The sequence below is a fragment of the Tamandua tetradactyla genome, chromosome 5, assembly GCF_023851605.1.
Source record: "Tamandua tetradactyla isolate mTamTet1 chromosome 5, mTamTet1.pri, whole genome shotgun sequence".
Taxonomy (NCBI): domain Eukaryota; kingdom Metazoa; phylum Chordata; class Mammalia; order Pilosa; family Myrmecophagidae; genus Tamandua; species Tamandua tetradactyla.
Window position 1 is genome coordinate 81,710,281 of NC_135331.1, and position 15,001 is coordinate 81,725,281.

The window sequence follows — 15,001 nt, forward strand, 5'->3', positions numbered from 1 at the left end:
AAACTTGACTGCTCCTGACACTGTATTCAGTGCAGAGAAGTAAAACCCTCAAATTCTGGAGGTTGTTTTAGAATGAAAGGAGTAAATACAGCAGCATAAAATGGACGGTTAAGTCATTTTCGGAATGTAGCATACAGGAGAAGGATGCAGAGTGTTTTAAGCAGGCTGAGGAAGCATTCAATGTACGTAGATAAGGACCATTCTAGAATCAGAATGAAAGAATGACCTGAGAGCTGTAACCTACCCAACCTCAAGGAACAAAGAGTATATTAACAGGTGTGTGGAGGTCTGCACAGAGCCGAGATAAAGAGGGCCCTGTTCCGTCCAGGGAAGGAGGGCTCCGCTCTGGCTGGAGGCATCTGTTTAGGGGCCTTCACACTAGGGCTGTGCAGCACCCCAGCCCTGAGTGTGCTGGCCTTCCTACTGCCCTCGTCCTGCAGTGGACAGTCACAGTGACCTCAGCACTCTGGCCCCTCAGAAATTAACAAACTACCTCTGACTTTAGGCTCAGCCTCTTCTGACTACAATTAAAATCAATTCGTCCCTATCCTGAACCAATTAAAATTAGTTTGCTGTCAAAAATCGTTTCTCCCAGGAGGACTGGAGGAAATAGCACTGAGGTCAAGGTCAGAAAGTGGGTGTTAAGCCTGGCTCTGCCACTCACTAGCCTTGAGCCTGTGACTCCAGCTCCTGGCCTCCGTCGCTCACCTGCATCGGGCATGGAGTGACCTCTCTCTAAGTGGCTGCGAAGATCTGAGCTTATATGTGACAAGGTGCTTACTATAGTTCTTTAGTTACCCACTTTCACTTGAAATACTGCCTGAGGAGTGTGTAATCCTTCTCTGACATAGTCTTGGATATTTTTTTTCTTATTTTAAAGTAATATATTCTTATTGTAGAAAAATTGGCACACAAGGAAAAGAACAAAGAAATAGGGGTAAAAAAAGGTTGCCTGAAATCCTGTCACCCAAAGGTAACCACCTAGCATCACGGTATTATTCCATTTCAGTCATTTTTTGATGTATGTTTTATACATCTTTGAAATCTATATACATATTTTTGGAATATTTACAAAATGGCTAGGCTTCTTAAAAATGTAATTGCTCATAATCTGGCTGAATTCTTTTTTTTCCAGGTAAATGTGACAGATTTCTGTGAATCACATTTCTTGTTAATTGAAGCATTACTTACCATTTTTACCATCCTTTAGAGTCATGTTTCTGGTGTAACAGATATTCAGTCGTCTTCCACTGCTGGATGCAAACGGAGAGAATTGATCTAGAAAGATTTAAAATTCAACAAATTTATGAACATTAAATCTATTAAATTTATAACTAACAAAACAAAATCTAAAACAAAGTTTCTAAACTGGTAGCTCAAGTGTGTTTTCTTTGGTCTTCTCACTGTTTTAAATTTAAATTAGATTCCTTTATTTACACTCCAAGAAATTTCATATGGAAAAATCCCAGCTACCTGTGAAAAATCAGAATATCTGCAACCTGAACTCTCTCACTCACTGGTGGGATGGGAGGCACAGTGCTGCCCACTTCCACAGGGCATTCCAGGTCACAGAATCTCAGCCACGTGGTTTTCCTCTCACCTGGTCTCTTTTACTGTCCTATGTTATTGGTCTGATGCCTGTGGACGTGTTTGAGTATGGAGCCTATGTAGGACAATATACAGGAGCCCATCATAACTAAACTGAAGTAGTTTATTATGAAGCTCATACCTGTGCCAGTTATAACTTTTAAAATGGAAGGTGAGAAAAAGAGGAGGCCCCCTATTAAAAAATGATAAATTTGAGCTCAGAAATATATTAAGGGGCCCAGTTAGATGCATTTTCATTTACTGTAAGAGGACAAAATGAGGACAGAACCCAATTTTCCTAAAGACAGAGTTGTACATTTTAAGCTTCCAATATAGCTTTATTGAACAAATTTAGAAATTTAAGACTCTAAAATAATAAAAAGATAAATGAATTTTTTTTTTTTTGGTTTCCTTCAAAAGTCAGGATTAGCCTGAGGAAATATTATGGGGGAGGTTTGGGAGAGCTCAGATCTTGGCTCGTGTTAGAGAAAAGAACTTTCTAATGGAGAGCTGGTTGAAACTGTAATAAGCTATCCCATGAGGGAAGAATTTCTGGCTCATAGAGGTCTTTGAAAAGTGGTCTGGATAACGACTTAGTGGGGCCTGCTGAAGGGGGTTTGCATATAGCCCATAAATGAATCCCTGCCATGTCTGTCCTGTGCTCAGATTCCATGAACCATGAAGTTCCCAGGTTTCTAGGTAGACAGAAATTCAGTCATAGGATGGGAAAAGAACTGGAAAGGAGAGTAGGAGATACCTCAATACTAAGGGAACCCAAGGGCACTGGGGGAGTCTACAGTGCTCTGTTTCTTGTCCCCAGGACCTAGGAAGTTGCTGCAGGGACACAGGATACAACAAAGTAGGTCAAAAGGAGTGGCAAGCACAAGAAGGTGGGAAGGACCCACGTGGGACATGGCTCTCAGGGGTGTGAATTCCCCTGGCAATGTGGAATAGAACTCCCAGAATAAGTTGGGACCCAGTATCATGGGATTGAGAAAGACTACTTGACTAAAAGGGGAAGAGAAAAATGAGGCAAAATAAAGTTTCAGTGGCTGAGAGATTTCAAACACAGTCGAGAGGTTATCCTGGAGGTTATTCTTATGCATTATATAGATAACCTTTTTTAGGTTTTGGTGTATTGGAGTGGCTGGAGGGAAGTACCTAAAACTGTTGAACTGTGTTCCAGTAGTCTTGATTCTTAAAGACAATTGTATATAGCTTTTACAGTGTGACTGTGTGATTGTGAAAACCTTGTGTTTGATTCTCCTTTTATCGAGAGTATGGACAAATGAGTAAAAAAAAAAAAGGATAAAAATAAATAATAAGGGGTGATAAAGGGTAAAAATCGGGTAGATTGAAATACTGTGGTCAATAAGAGGGAGGGACACAGCATGTATAAGTTCTTTTTATTTCTTTTTCTGGAGTGATGCAAATGTTCTAAAAATGATCACGGTGAAGAATGCACAATGATGATATTGTGAACCACTGATTGTAAAATATGGCCAGACTGTATATGTGTGGATATTTTTCAATTAAAAAAAAAAGAAGTCAGAAAGGATCAGCCTGGAATGTAGAAAGAATGAGTGCATGACTGAGAGAGATCCAACTGTACAAGGTGAGGGGATTAGTTAACCCACATTTAATAGGTTAAAAAGCATTTATGGGTTCAACCATGATGTGTGAGAGCTTTACTTCATATTTAAAAAAACCCATTAATGGAGGATGGTATCAATCACTGAGAGAAGAAAGGTGGCAGAAAGGCAAAGAGCATGTTCAATGAAGACCCATAAAATTTCACAAATACAGGGGAGAAGAACAGCATTGCCTACCTGAGGTCTGAAGTCTGAAAGCATCGGTCACAGCTTTCTCCTTGAGGATGAGGCCCAGTGCTGCCTGGCACAAACTCTCTTTGGCAGTGGCCTTCTGAGTGGGAAATAGTTCACTGTGGTACTGTGAAATGAAGTCTGTATGCACGTGCCCAGCCTCAAACATGGGGTGGCCAGACAGGCTGAGCAGGAAGTCGATGTTGGTGTGCAGCCCAACAATCTGGGAAGAGAGCAAAGCCCCAGTCCCTACTGAGTGGGGTAAGGAACAGCCAGACAGCTGTGTGCCTCTGCTCTACTACTAAGCACCTACTACTAAAGACAATTCTCAGGAAAAACAAAACAAAATAAACAACAAACAGCACTGTCACTATAGATCTGAACTTAACATGTCAAACCACCTTTTAATATAACAGGACAAAGGAAATGGTCTTAGAGTTGGTGGCTGGAGACATGTAACAGACTAAGGTTAGGAAAGCACTGTATGTTAAGAAATCAAGGAGATTAATTTGCAAGTTGTGGGAAAGTTGTTACTCCAGAACACTCCCACAGTGAGACAGGCAGGCTGCAAGCAGCAGATGGGACTGCCTCGCAGACAGGGGACAGACTAGACGATGCAATGCAGTTTCTTTCCAACACTGAGACCCAAATTTTACACATGGATGTAAAAAGTAAAATAAGGTATCAAATCAACCCAAGTCCACCCATCAAGAGGATCAAAGGTAAAACCAGTGACCTGAGGCTCAGTTTCACTCATCCACTCATAAGAGAGTCGTTTCCCAGCACTTTTAGGTACCAGGCCCTGATCCCGGCTCTGGGGACACAGTCCCTGTGCACAGAGCTTACTCTTTAGGGAAGGACTCAGACACCAGACAAGTAAGCATCAGGTGCTTTGAAGAAAGGAAGTCTGGCTGAGGGACAGGACAGCAAGGGGTCCCACTAAAAGTGGGCGGCCTGGAGGCCTGTCTCCTGGCAGAGGCAAAGGACAGTGAGGAGAGAGTCTGAGCTCATACGGGGCATGAGCACTCTGGAAGCAAGAGCAAGAAGTCATGGCTCCAGAGCAGTGTGGGAGAAGTGCAAGGAGGCCGGTATAGGTGGAGCCACAGAGATCCAAGGCTTGACTGAGTTCATCATCTCTGACAATTTGAATCTCATTAGTTAATCTCATGAGTAAATTTTTACAAAGCTACATCAATATGGCATGGGACTTGCACACCAAGGAAATCAATATGCCACAGAAAAGCAACAATCTCTATCAAACTGAATCAAATGAATGAAATTGACCATAATTATTTTCCCTATGGAGAAAAAACACCAGCTTGTAGGCCATACTTGAGGAATCAGCCTTAACCACAGAATGAACAGGAATTTCACATAGGATTTTGCTGAAGTTTAACACTAACACTAATAGTTTCACCTTTGAAGACTCCCTTTTCTAACTGAAATCAAGAAGGCTTGAAATTCTCTTCTGACCCAGAGCATATTTGCCACCAGAAATACACTGACGAGACCATGGCTCTGGCAGGGACGAAGGTTGGCCAGCGGTGACAGACACACGTGGCTGCAGAAATGCAGGGTAATGTAGGGCCCAGATCACTCACATTGTACTGATGTAGGCCAGACCTCAGTTTTCTCAGGGCCGCTTGACGATCTGCTCCCCACACGACCAGCTTTGCAATCATGGGGTCGTAATGCACTGAGACGTTATCTCCTGACATTGGAAAATGGCAGTTACCACTCAAAGCCAAAGCACAGAAGCATCAAATATGCGCACGGCGTGACAAGCAGGATGGGCCTGTGTGGACACACGCTTTCCCACTTAATCCTCACACACCCTGCAAGGACAGCATTACTAATTTATTCATGAGAAAGCCAAGGCTCACGGGGGGATAAAAACTTGCCAAGTCTGATGAGGGTGCAGGTGTCTGAGACTCCAGGCCCTAGCACGGGACTCTGACACCCAGGCTGCTTTCCCCTATCCCTTCTTCTTGATTGCTTGGGGGTCTGGGTAAACATGCTCCCCTTCTCACCTCATGGTACTTCTCTGCCCTTGGCATTCCCTCCCTCCCTCTACCCCCTCAGTTTCCTCATTGGTAAAATAAGGATAATAATTCTTCCACTGTGGAGGGTTTTGGGGAGGATTGCCAATAAATGCCAAGTGCTTTGCCTGGCACAGCCACCCAAAACAGGAGCATGTCACTGCCAGGTTGGTCAGAATCCTACATAAGGGCCTCAACCATGGCACATGCCACTGGCTAGAAATGCTGCCAGGCCAAGGATGTGGCATACTATGAGAACTCTATTCTGGTGTCTTTGTGATTGGAGCAGGCCACTTGATTCTCTGAGACCCAAGGTCTTCCTCTATAAAATCAAGGGGTTGGGTAGCATCCTTTCACTCACTCATCATCAGCTCATAATGAACACTTACTGGGTCTATGCCTGCAAACCTAGGACATGGAAGAGGTAGCCCCTCCCTTAAGAATCTTACAATCTAACATGGAAACTAGACAGAGATAAAAAATTATTATAGTATAATTGAGGAGATGCCCAAAGCATGTGCAAGGTGCTCTGGGAACAAAGAAGAGGTGGGCTGGGAGAAACTTTTTAGATTAGATTATCCCTCTCAGTGGCAAGATGTGAGCCTTAGAATTACAACCCTTTTGAGAACCATAATGAAGTCAAGCTGCAAACCCTGCTTGCCCCACAGGTCCCTTCTTTTCTGCTGCATACCTTCTCTTTTCTCTCTGCTAACCTGTTCTGCTGTTACTCTGAAGTCTTAATTTCTTGTTCTGCTTTTCATGATCACATACGATTTGCCCTCAATCCAAGTCTCCAGCCACATCTCCAACTGCTCACCTCCCTGAACCCTTGTCTCTAGCTACACATATTTCCTTACAGTTCTCTGAACACACTTTTTTTTTTTTTTTTTTTTTTTTTTTTTTAGAGAAGGAAGGAAGGATAGAAGGAAGAGAGGAAGAAAGGGAAACATCTTTTAAACATTTTCTTGTTTTATTGTATTTTGTTTCTCCGTTTTCGTTACATGGGCTGGGGCCGGGAATCGAACCGAGGTCCTCCGGCACAGCAGGCAAGCACTTTGCCCGCTGAGCCACCGCGGCCCGCCCTGAACACACTTTTAACCTTTCTTTTCTTTCACTGTTCCTAATGCTGTGAAATCTTCCTACTCAAATCCTATCCACCACTCCATCTTTGTCCCTAAAAACTGATGACATCAGCCTGAGCCAACCTCCTGGCCCCAAGATGTGCCACCCTGTAGTCTTGCTGGCTGTCCGTGTGACCCTTCTGCTAGCGAGAGTGAGATGGTGGTGGTTGGCGGGGCCAGAGCGCAGGCTCCAGGGCTGACTGCCTGAGCTCAAACCTGGCTCCAGTGCCAGAACTGAGCAGGTCACGTAAATGCTCTGTGCCCTATGTGCCTCTCCATTAAATGGGGTGGTGCTAATGGCTGCTCATATGGTCGTTCTCATGGTCAAAGATGCCCCAAAACACAAAAATCACTTCGAAGAGTGCCTTACACAGTAAGTACCACATAATGGTTAGCCACGCCCACTGTTATTAATCATGTGTGAACTGTGCTAGCTCTTGCACTATTTTCACTTTTGTTTCTTTCTCTGTTATTTAAGCTGCACTAAATTGGTACTTTAACTCTCCAGTTTGACTTTAAGTCCCTCAAAGGCAGAGTACATAAAACATTGTACTATCAGTCACCTTAAATCATTTTTGGAATTACACAAAGTAAAAAAATAAAACACAAAACATTCATTGCTTTGGTTTGACCAAGCACTGTCACATTTCAAAACAGACAGCATTGTTAAAGGATACTAGAAGTGGGCAGTGCAATGGTGGCTCAGTGGCAGAATTCTTTCCTGCCAGGCCAGAGACCCAAGTTTGATTCCTGGTGCCTGCCCATGCCAAAAAAAATAAATAATTTTTTTTTATTTATTAGTTTAATAAAGGACTACAAGTCTACTTAATCATTCCAGAATGAAAATTGAAGATTAATGATAAATCAACTAAATCCTTATTTTTGTATGTGCCCCCCTATATTTATACATATACATACACAGAGACAGATATGTGATACATATATCATAGGGAATTTTGTTCACAACTTTTTTCTTCTTTTTTTGGGGAGATGCATGGGCTGGGAATCAAACCCAGGTCTCCCACATCGCAGGCAGGAATTCTACCACTGAACTACCCATGCACCCCCTAAATTCTTCATTTTAAAGCATCCTAGACACTTCCATAAGACTTAGAGATACAACCTCTGTGAAGAAATAATAATGTACTAAAAATTCAAAATGAGTGAGACTTTAAAATTTTCCACTGTACCTTGCCGTACTCCAGTTTCAATCCTAGTGGAAAGGTCTGCTTGAGGGGTAGAGAGATGCACTAATGGTCCAGCTCCTGGCATGAAACTATTTTCAGGATCTTCTGCATATATTCTAGCTTCAAAAGCATGGCCCTGTAGAGTTATTTCTTCCTGGCTCAGAGGAATCTTCTCTCCTGCTGCAATCTGGTAATAGCAGAGTATGTGTTTCCTGTGAAAATGGACTTTTTAGCAGCTATGAGGCTTAGTGAATTGATGGTCTTGTTTTTTTCTATGTAAAATATATATTTGGGCTTTAAAATAGAGCCAAATGAAAACTTTTATTTTATCCATTCCCTCACATTAGACAAAAACAAAACAAAACAAGCAAAAAAAAAAAGATTAAAACCTGCATGCAGCTTAGGAATAGTCCAATAATTACCATGGATTTCCAGAGTTCTTAAATGGAAAAACATTATAAATACAAAAATCAGTGTTTACTGGACATAGTCAAGATCAAAATTTCTTACCAGCAAAGAAATTCTCAGCTTTCATTTAAAACAGCAATATTTAGTACTCAGATCAATCTTTTTTATAGTAAATTGTTCAGTGGTATTTAGACTGTGTAATCTGCATCAGCAAGTGAGCAACACAGCAAACAAAAAGGGGAGTACAATGGCTTTTCAATTTTATGTTCATGTTACTGCATGATACTGGATTATAAAAAGGACTGTTTATCACTTCTGTAATTATTATCATTTTGGCTATTATAAACCAATATGATAATTCTCTCCCTTCAACTAGTGTAACTTGAGAAAGGTTATTAGAGGACACAGTTCTCTCTTTCCCAGATGAGAAAATAACAGCCCCGAGAAAATAATCGAGATTTAAGAAAACAACCACCATAAAAAACTCTATGTAACTCAGCATGACATTGAACTAAATAGGTGAGTGTAAAACAGTCAAGGGTTTCCTCTCTTTGAACCTGTAAATAAGAAAGACCAGGAACCTCGGCAGTTAAAGATGATTGAAAAAAGAGAATAAACCAACAGGCATGATATTTCAAACCGCAGCCCCCACAGCCCAATTGTCACTGCAGGCTGCACACTCTGACTCTATGCTTTGGAACCTGGACTAAGTTTCTTAACCTTTTGACGTCTCAGAGAAAAGGGCCTAGAAGATAGTCAGCCTGATGCAAGAGTTAACTATTATCATTTCATTCTTATTCTTTATAATGAGATACCCCTTTATGTTTTAATAAAGAATTGATTTTTTTTTTTTTTTACTCTAAAAAAGGAAAGGGAAGGCAGTGTGCTCATACTGCAAGATGTGATTTTATTTCTGACCGGATAGCCCTGCTATGAGCTGGTTTACCTTTGCTTGTTCTCTTCTGAGGCTGCTTCTACTGGAGCCCAGAAGATGCTGGTCCCACCACGTCCCTGGGCAACGGGAAATTCATGCCATCTGTGCTCTCTCAGGCTAACACACTGACTCTTGGAGCCCCTGGACCCTGAAATTTCATCAGCCTCACCTAGACACAGCGAAGCCCCTCCACTGCAGCCGGGCCTGGATGCTGTGCTGCTGGACCCTCATCCCAGCCAGCCTCTGAACTCAGGGGCCGATCCTGAAGCCTGAACTCCGGTTCACCAAGTCCCCTTGTTAGCCAGACGCCAACTGCCCTAAACTCTACAAACCAGGTCCAGCAGGGTCCCCGAGCACCAGACCCCTCCCCACATGATGAAAGTCTGCCCATTTTTCTGGAGAGCCTTGACAAATCTTACAATTTCTGAAAGAAGTATCTGCCAGTTCCTGAAACATCCAAAAGCTTTCTCTTTCCTTAACTCTTAGAAATCGTTACTCTTCTACTTCAAAATTCTAGCCCTCAAAAACAAACAAACAAACAAACAGTACATTTGGGCTTTAAAATGGAGCCAAATGAGAACTTTTATTTTATCCACTCCCTCGCATTTTGCCTGAGGTCAAATTCTGGGCATTCTTGGTTACCTGAGAGCATTAAAGCTTCTTAAAAAATATGTATATATGCTCCTTTCCCTTGAATTCTGGAAACATAAACAGCTCCCTTTCCCAAACTCTCTAAATCCACTAGTTTTTCCTGACACTCACTAATACCCACTGGCCTGACATGCATTTTCACCAGCTCCCATAGTTGCAGAGCTCAGAAGAATCTTGTGACTCAATTAGAACCATCCATGAACCCCAGGGAACCAGCAAGAGGAACATTATATGATTATCCACAGAAGTTTCGAAAAGACAAAATTATCAAAATCATCAAGACTTCAGCACCACAACGTGGAAAAAAACAATTCATATTCAAGATACAAAAAGAACCAAGAATCCCACAGAGATCAAGAACTGATTGACTCTACTTAGTAAACCAAAAATTTTTTTGAGTATTAAAAAAAGAAGGTAGAGGCACAATCTCTTGTTTTCAACACGGGGACAAAACCAGATTAAACTGTTATTATTAACGTATGAAGTAGTATACTTTGTGGAACTCTTGTTTAGATCAGAGCTGTGAAACTCTCTGTGGTAAAGGAACAGGGTAGACTTGTACTTTGTAATGTATGGGAAACATGTCACAGCAATACTGAAACGCTTTAGCAGTGCCTAGACATTCTGGATTTCTATACTTATCTCGTCATGGCTGGTGGCAGTTTGTCGATCGGCACTGGAATGTGCATCACACTCCTGGTCTAGACAATTCCCTCGGCTCTTTTCCAAACTGCCTCAGTGCACTGCAGCTTGGCTGCCACCTGTCCTGCCTCTACAGTCTAGGGTGGCTGGGACCACAGTGTACTGCCTCAGCTAGAACTCGAAGCTTTGGCATGGAGGCGGCGTGGATCTGAGTCTTAGAATATCCTGCTGGCTGTCACCTGCCTACGGGGAAAGGATACGAAGTGACAGGCTAGGGACAGGGCCCATAAAAACACATCCTGCATTTGGAGATGCAGAGCCCAGCAGATGTCACCACGTGCCTTCCATGAGAAAGACCCAATGCTGTGCCCTGAATGAGCTGAGTGAAGGACTACTGACGCAGAGAGGAAACCACAGGCAGCAGACGCTGGAGGCAACATAACCAGGAACAAGGACCAGCAGATACCAGCCATGTGCCTTCCCATGTGACAGACATCAGCCTTACTTGAGTCAAGGTGTTTTTTTCTGGATGACTTAGTTTGGACATTTTTATGGCCTTAGAACTGTAAACTTTTAACTTAATAATTCCCTTTGTAACAGCCAAAAAAAAAACCATGTCCTAGCATCAAATGTAGCTTCACCTTTTACCTCCCATTTTCCTGTCCTCATCACAGCCACCAAAATTGGGTTCTTTTAGGAGCCCAGAATGTCTCTTATTCTCATGAGATTTCATGGAAGAAACATTCTCTCACCCTAAGCTGCCACTCCACCAAGTCAGTTCCTGTGATCATCTCAGTAACAGGATGCTCCACTTGCAGCCTCGTATTCATCTCCATGAAGTAGAAATTGTGCTTCGAGTCCATAATAAACTCCACAGTTCCTGAAACAGGGGACACAATGGTCACATTTAACAGTACCTAATCTGAAGCCAAATTAAAATCTTCCAAGATGAAACACATCGTTGTATTGCTGCCTTCATTTTGCACTCCATAAACAAAACATCTAACATTTTGCAGCAAAAGATTCTCACTTAAAAACAGGGTGCTGCATGAAACTTAGCAAAGGAAAATGACATTTGAGGTTTTGAGTGAATGGTGAGCCCAAGTTCTAAGCCAGCCTCAGTTGTTGCGGCAGTGAAAGCGTGGCTGAGGCCAGGGTCCGTGTCAGTGCACCACTGCCCCACACTGGCACGTCCCGTCTCACTGCACCCTGAAGAGGAAAATACAAACTTTTTTTCTTCTGATTGTGTGCTCTTGGAAGGTTCCTTAAAAAAGTTCTTTTGCTGGTGACTGATCAAAAGACTTTTTAGCCACTAAACCTTATACTAACATCTCATCAGCTGGCATTCTATTAAGCACTGTTCTACTTTGCTAGCTGCCAGAATGAAACACATCAGAGACGGATTGGCTTTTAGTAAAAGGGGATATATTCGTTAGTTCTTCAGAGGAAAAGGCAGTTAACTTTCATCTGAGGTTCTTTCTTATGTGGGAAGGCTCAGAGTGATCTCTGCTGGCCTTCTCTCCAGGCCTTTGGTTCCAACAACTTTCCCCAGGGTGGTTTCTTTCTGCATCTCCAAAGGCCTGGGCTGAGCTACGTTGCTCTCTCTCATTTAAGCACCAGCCAATTAAGTCAAACATTATTTATTGCAGCAGGCATGCCTCCCAGCCGATTGCAGATGTAATCAGCAACAGATGAGGTTCACATACCATTGGTTCATGTCCACAGCAACAGAACTGGGTGCCTTCACCTGGCCAAGTTGACAACTGAATCTAACTACCACAAGAACTATAAAAAATCAACCAGCTTTAAGTTATAATTTCAGACAATAAAATTTATCCATTTCAGGTCAGTTTACTGTACTGAGTTTTTTTTTTTTTTTTTTTTGAGTTCCAAACTGACCATTTTATTTTTAATATTCTAGTAAAGTACACAGTTTTGAGTGTTTATGGTCCCAGGGTCCCAGAAAAAAAAGGTAAGGTCTAGGGATATTACAGGTTGGACGCTGGTTATGTGTCACATTTGGCAAGTCTGTTAAGAATTAGAAGATGAACTCTGAAACTGGTGCAGTAGCATAGATTTGGCATAGCTCTGCTCCCTTCCTCAAAGCTGGGATGGACCAAGTGATGGTCAGCACTGCGGCCATGGCTTGGACTGGGGGCGGCCGTCTATGTGCTCAGCAGGGCATTGCCAGCTCCTCATATTTTGTCCACAGGGTGGAAACAACAGGGCCTGCCCGAGTTCTGCAAACTGTGTGCTGTGTACATGCCAACTGTGCACATGCAAACTGTGTACACATAAATTGTGTCTGCACAAACTGTGTCTGCATAAACCATGTACACACCAACCGTGCATGCGCAAATTGTGTTCACACATGCAGCCGCCCAGGATGGGGAACAGCATGTTTCTCCAGTCAAGCAGTTCTCCTGCTCCGATTAACAGTCTCTCCTCAGCCCTGGCTCCCTATCAGATCTGTTTTCTGTCAATAGTTTTATTTTTTTCAGAATTTCATATAAATGAAATCATATATGGTTTTTTGAGTATGGCCTTTTCTGTTTAGCCTAAAGTTAGTTTCATACATGTTACTCACCATGTTTTTCAAACAGTAGGTCACAACCCACAAGTGGATCATAAAATCAATTTAGCAATTTTATTTTGAAATGGAACAGAAGAAAAAAAATTAAACAACATCACACATAGTTTGGGTAAGTACTGCTCAGCGAATTGCTGTTTCAAATACACACATATATAAATATACACACTTGTGTATAAAGTCAGGCCTCAATATAAAATATATTTCTTACTGTGGATTTGGTAAAAAAAAAGCTTAAAAGTCACTGATTTAAAAACTATGTTTCCTCTGGTGTATGAGAATTAAGGAAATGATTGTTTCTTCTCTTCTGTTCTATTACATACCTGCTCCCACATAATTTACAGCTTTAGCAGCTCTGACTGCAGCCTCTCCAAGCTTACTCCTTACTTCAGGTTCGATTCCAGGCTACGAAAAAAGTATTTAAAATAAATCTCCACTAATGCCACGGGTTATTAGAAATTTCCATTAAAATGCAATATTACATTTCTATGTATCAAATACTGCATTCAAAAGATAACAGGGATAAAAAGCTAAGATTATATATTACAGCAAGAGATACCATCCTACAGCACATTTCATCATCATAACAAAGTTTAATAGTTCTGCTAGTAATTTCCATGAATTACAGATACTAATCAGCATTATATATCATTGACACTTGTACTTATATGACAACTGTCATGACTACAAGTCACTTAACATTAAATATGTCAATATGAAAACATGCAATGATTTGTGTGAGGATGCTAAAACTGATCAGGGTCATGTGCCTAATAATCACTTTAAAATAAAGGGAAACCTTGAGATTCCAAGGTAATAAGCTAATAAGAAAGGTTTATAAAAATAAATGTGTATCAAAATAGCAAAAGCTTTTAATAATTTAAAACAGTGTGTGAGCATGCTCTCTTTCTCTCAATCGCTGCTTGAAAATAAGGCCTTAATGAAATCACTGTTGACACTTACTTCAAATAGTATTATATATTTGCAACAAAAATTAAATTTGAATACATTATGAAGGTAGCAAATTGATTAACCAGAAACCATAGATTCCTGACTTTTAAGAAATATATATTTACAAGAAAAGAAAACCACAGATCAATCTCGCTAATGAACATAGATGTAAAAATCTTCAAAAAAAATACTTGCAAATGGAATCCAGCAGCACATTAAAAGAATTATACACCATGATCAAGTGGATTTTATTCCAGGTATGCAAGAGTAGTTGAACACAATACATTCAATTAACATAATACACCACATTAACAAACTGAAGGAGAAAAAAACCCATAATCACCTTGATTGACACAGAAAAGGGATTTGACAAAATTTAGCATCCTTTCTTGATTAAAAACACTTTGAAAGATAGGAACAGAAGGAAGTTTTCTCAACTTGACAAAAGGCATATATGAAAAATCTACAGTTAATATCATACTTGATGGTGAAAGACTGAACGCTTTCACTCTAACATAGGGAACAAGACAAGGATAGTCACTGCCACCACTGTTATTCATTGTGCTAGAAGTTCTAGATAGAGCAATTAGGCAAGAAAAAGAAATAAAAGCCATCCAAACTGGAAAGAAAGAAGTAAAACTTTCACTATTTGCAGATGACATGATTCTATATTTGGAAAGCTCTGAAAAATCCATGACAAAACTACTGGAGCTAATAAATCAGTGGTGCAGAGTAGCAGGATACAAGATTAACATGCAAGATAAGGAGATTTCTATGAGCCAGAAACAAAACAAAAGAGCAAATATTGTATGATCTCATATAGAAAATACAAGAAAACAGGGGCCTAGATTATAAATTCTTATAGCAGTCACATTTAATCCCTAGTGGTAATTGTTATTTCTGCATTTTGAGGGACTGCTTTATATATGCATAACCTGGTATTTAGAGATAAGGACAAAGTCAGTCAGGTCAAGATTAAGGTAATTCAGAATAAAGGGGTAAGGAAGACATTGTCTGTATTTTAGAACTTCACCTATTCTTTGAGACCCAAGGAAGAAAGGTTTATTT

At 41.1% G+C, this 15,001-nt stretch overlaps 1 protein-coding gene and 1 non-coding gene across 5 annotated transcripts in view; both read right to left on the reverse strand.

The window, feature by feature from the left end:
• Positions 1-15,001, reverse strand: part of MCCC1 (methylcrotonyl-CoA carboxylase subunit 1) — a 91,628-nt gene that overhangs the window by 14,669 nt on the left and 61,958 nt on the right. For all 4 annotated transcript variants that reach the window (XM_077161157.1, XM_077161158.1, XM_077161159.1 and 1 more), the window contains 6 exons: positions 13,306-13,387; positions 11,145-11,272; positions 7,761-7,944; positions 5,012-5,121; positions 3,417-3,633; positions 1,192-1,278 (listed from right to left, as the gene is read on the reverse strand). In XM_077161157.1, coding sequence (XP_077017272.1) covers positions 1,192-1,278; positions 3,417-3,633; positions 5,012-5,121; positions 7,761-7,944; positions 11,145-11,272; positions 13,306-13,387 — 808 coding nt within the window. The remainder of the gene's footprint in view (positions 1-1,191; positions 1,279-3,416; positions 3,634-5,011; positions 5,122-7,760; positions 7,945-11,144; positions 11,273-13,305; positions 13,388-15,001) is intronic.
• On the reverse strand, positions 7,562-7,632 carry TRNAR-GCG (transfer RNA arginine (anticodon GCG)). The gene has a single exon. It is a non-coding gene; the product is annotated as a tRNA-Arg (tRNA).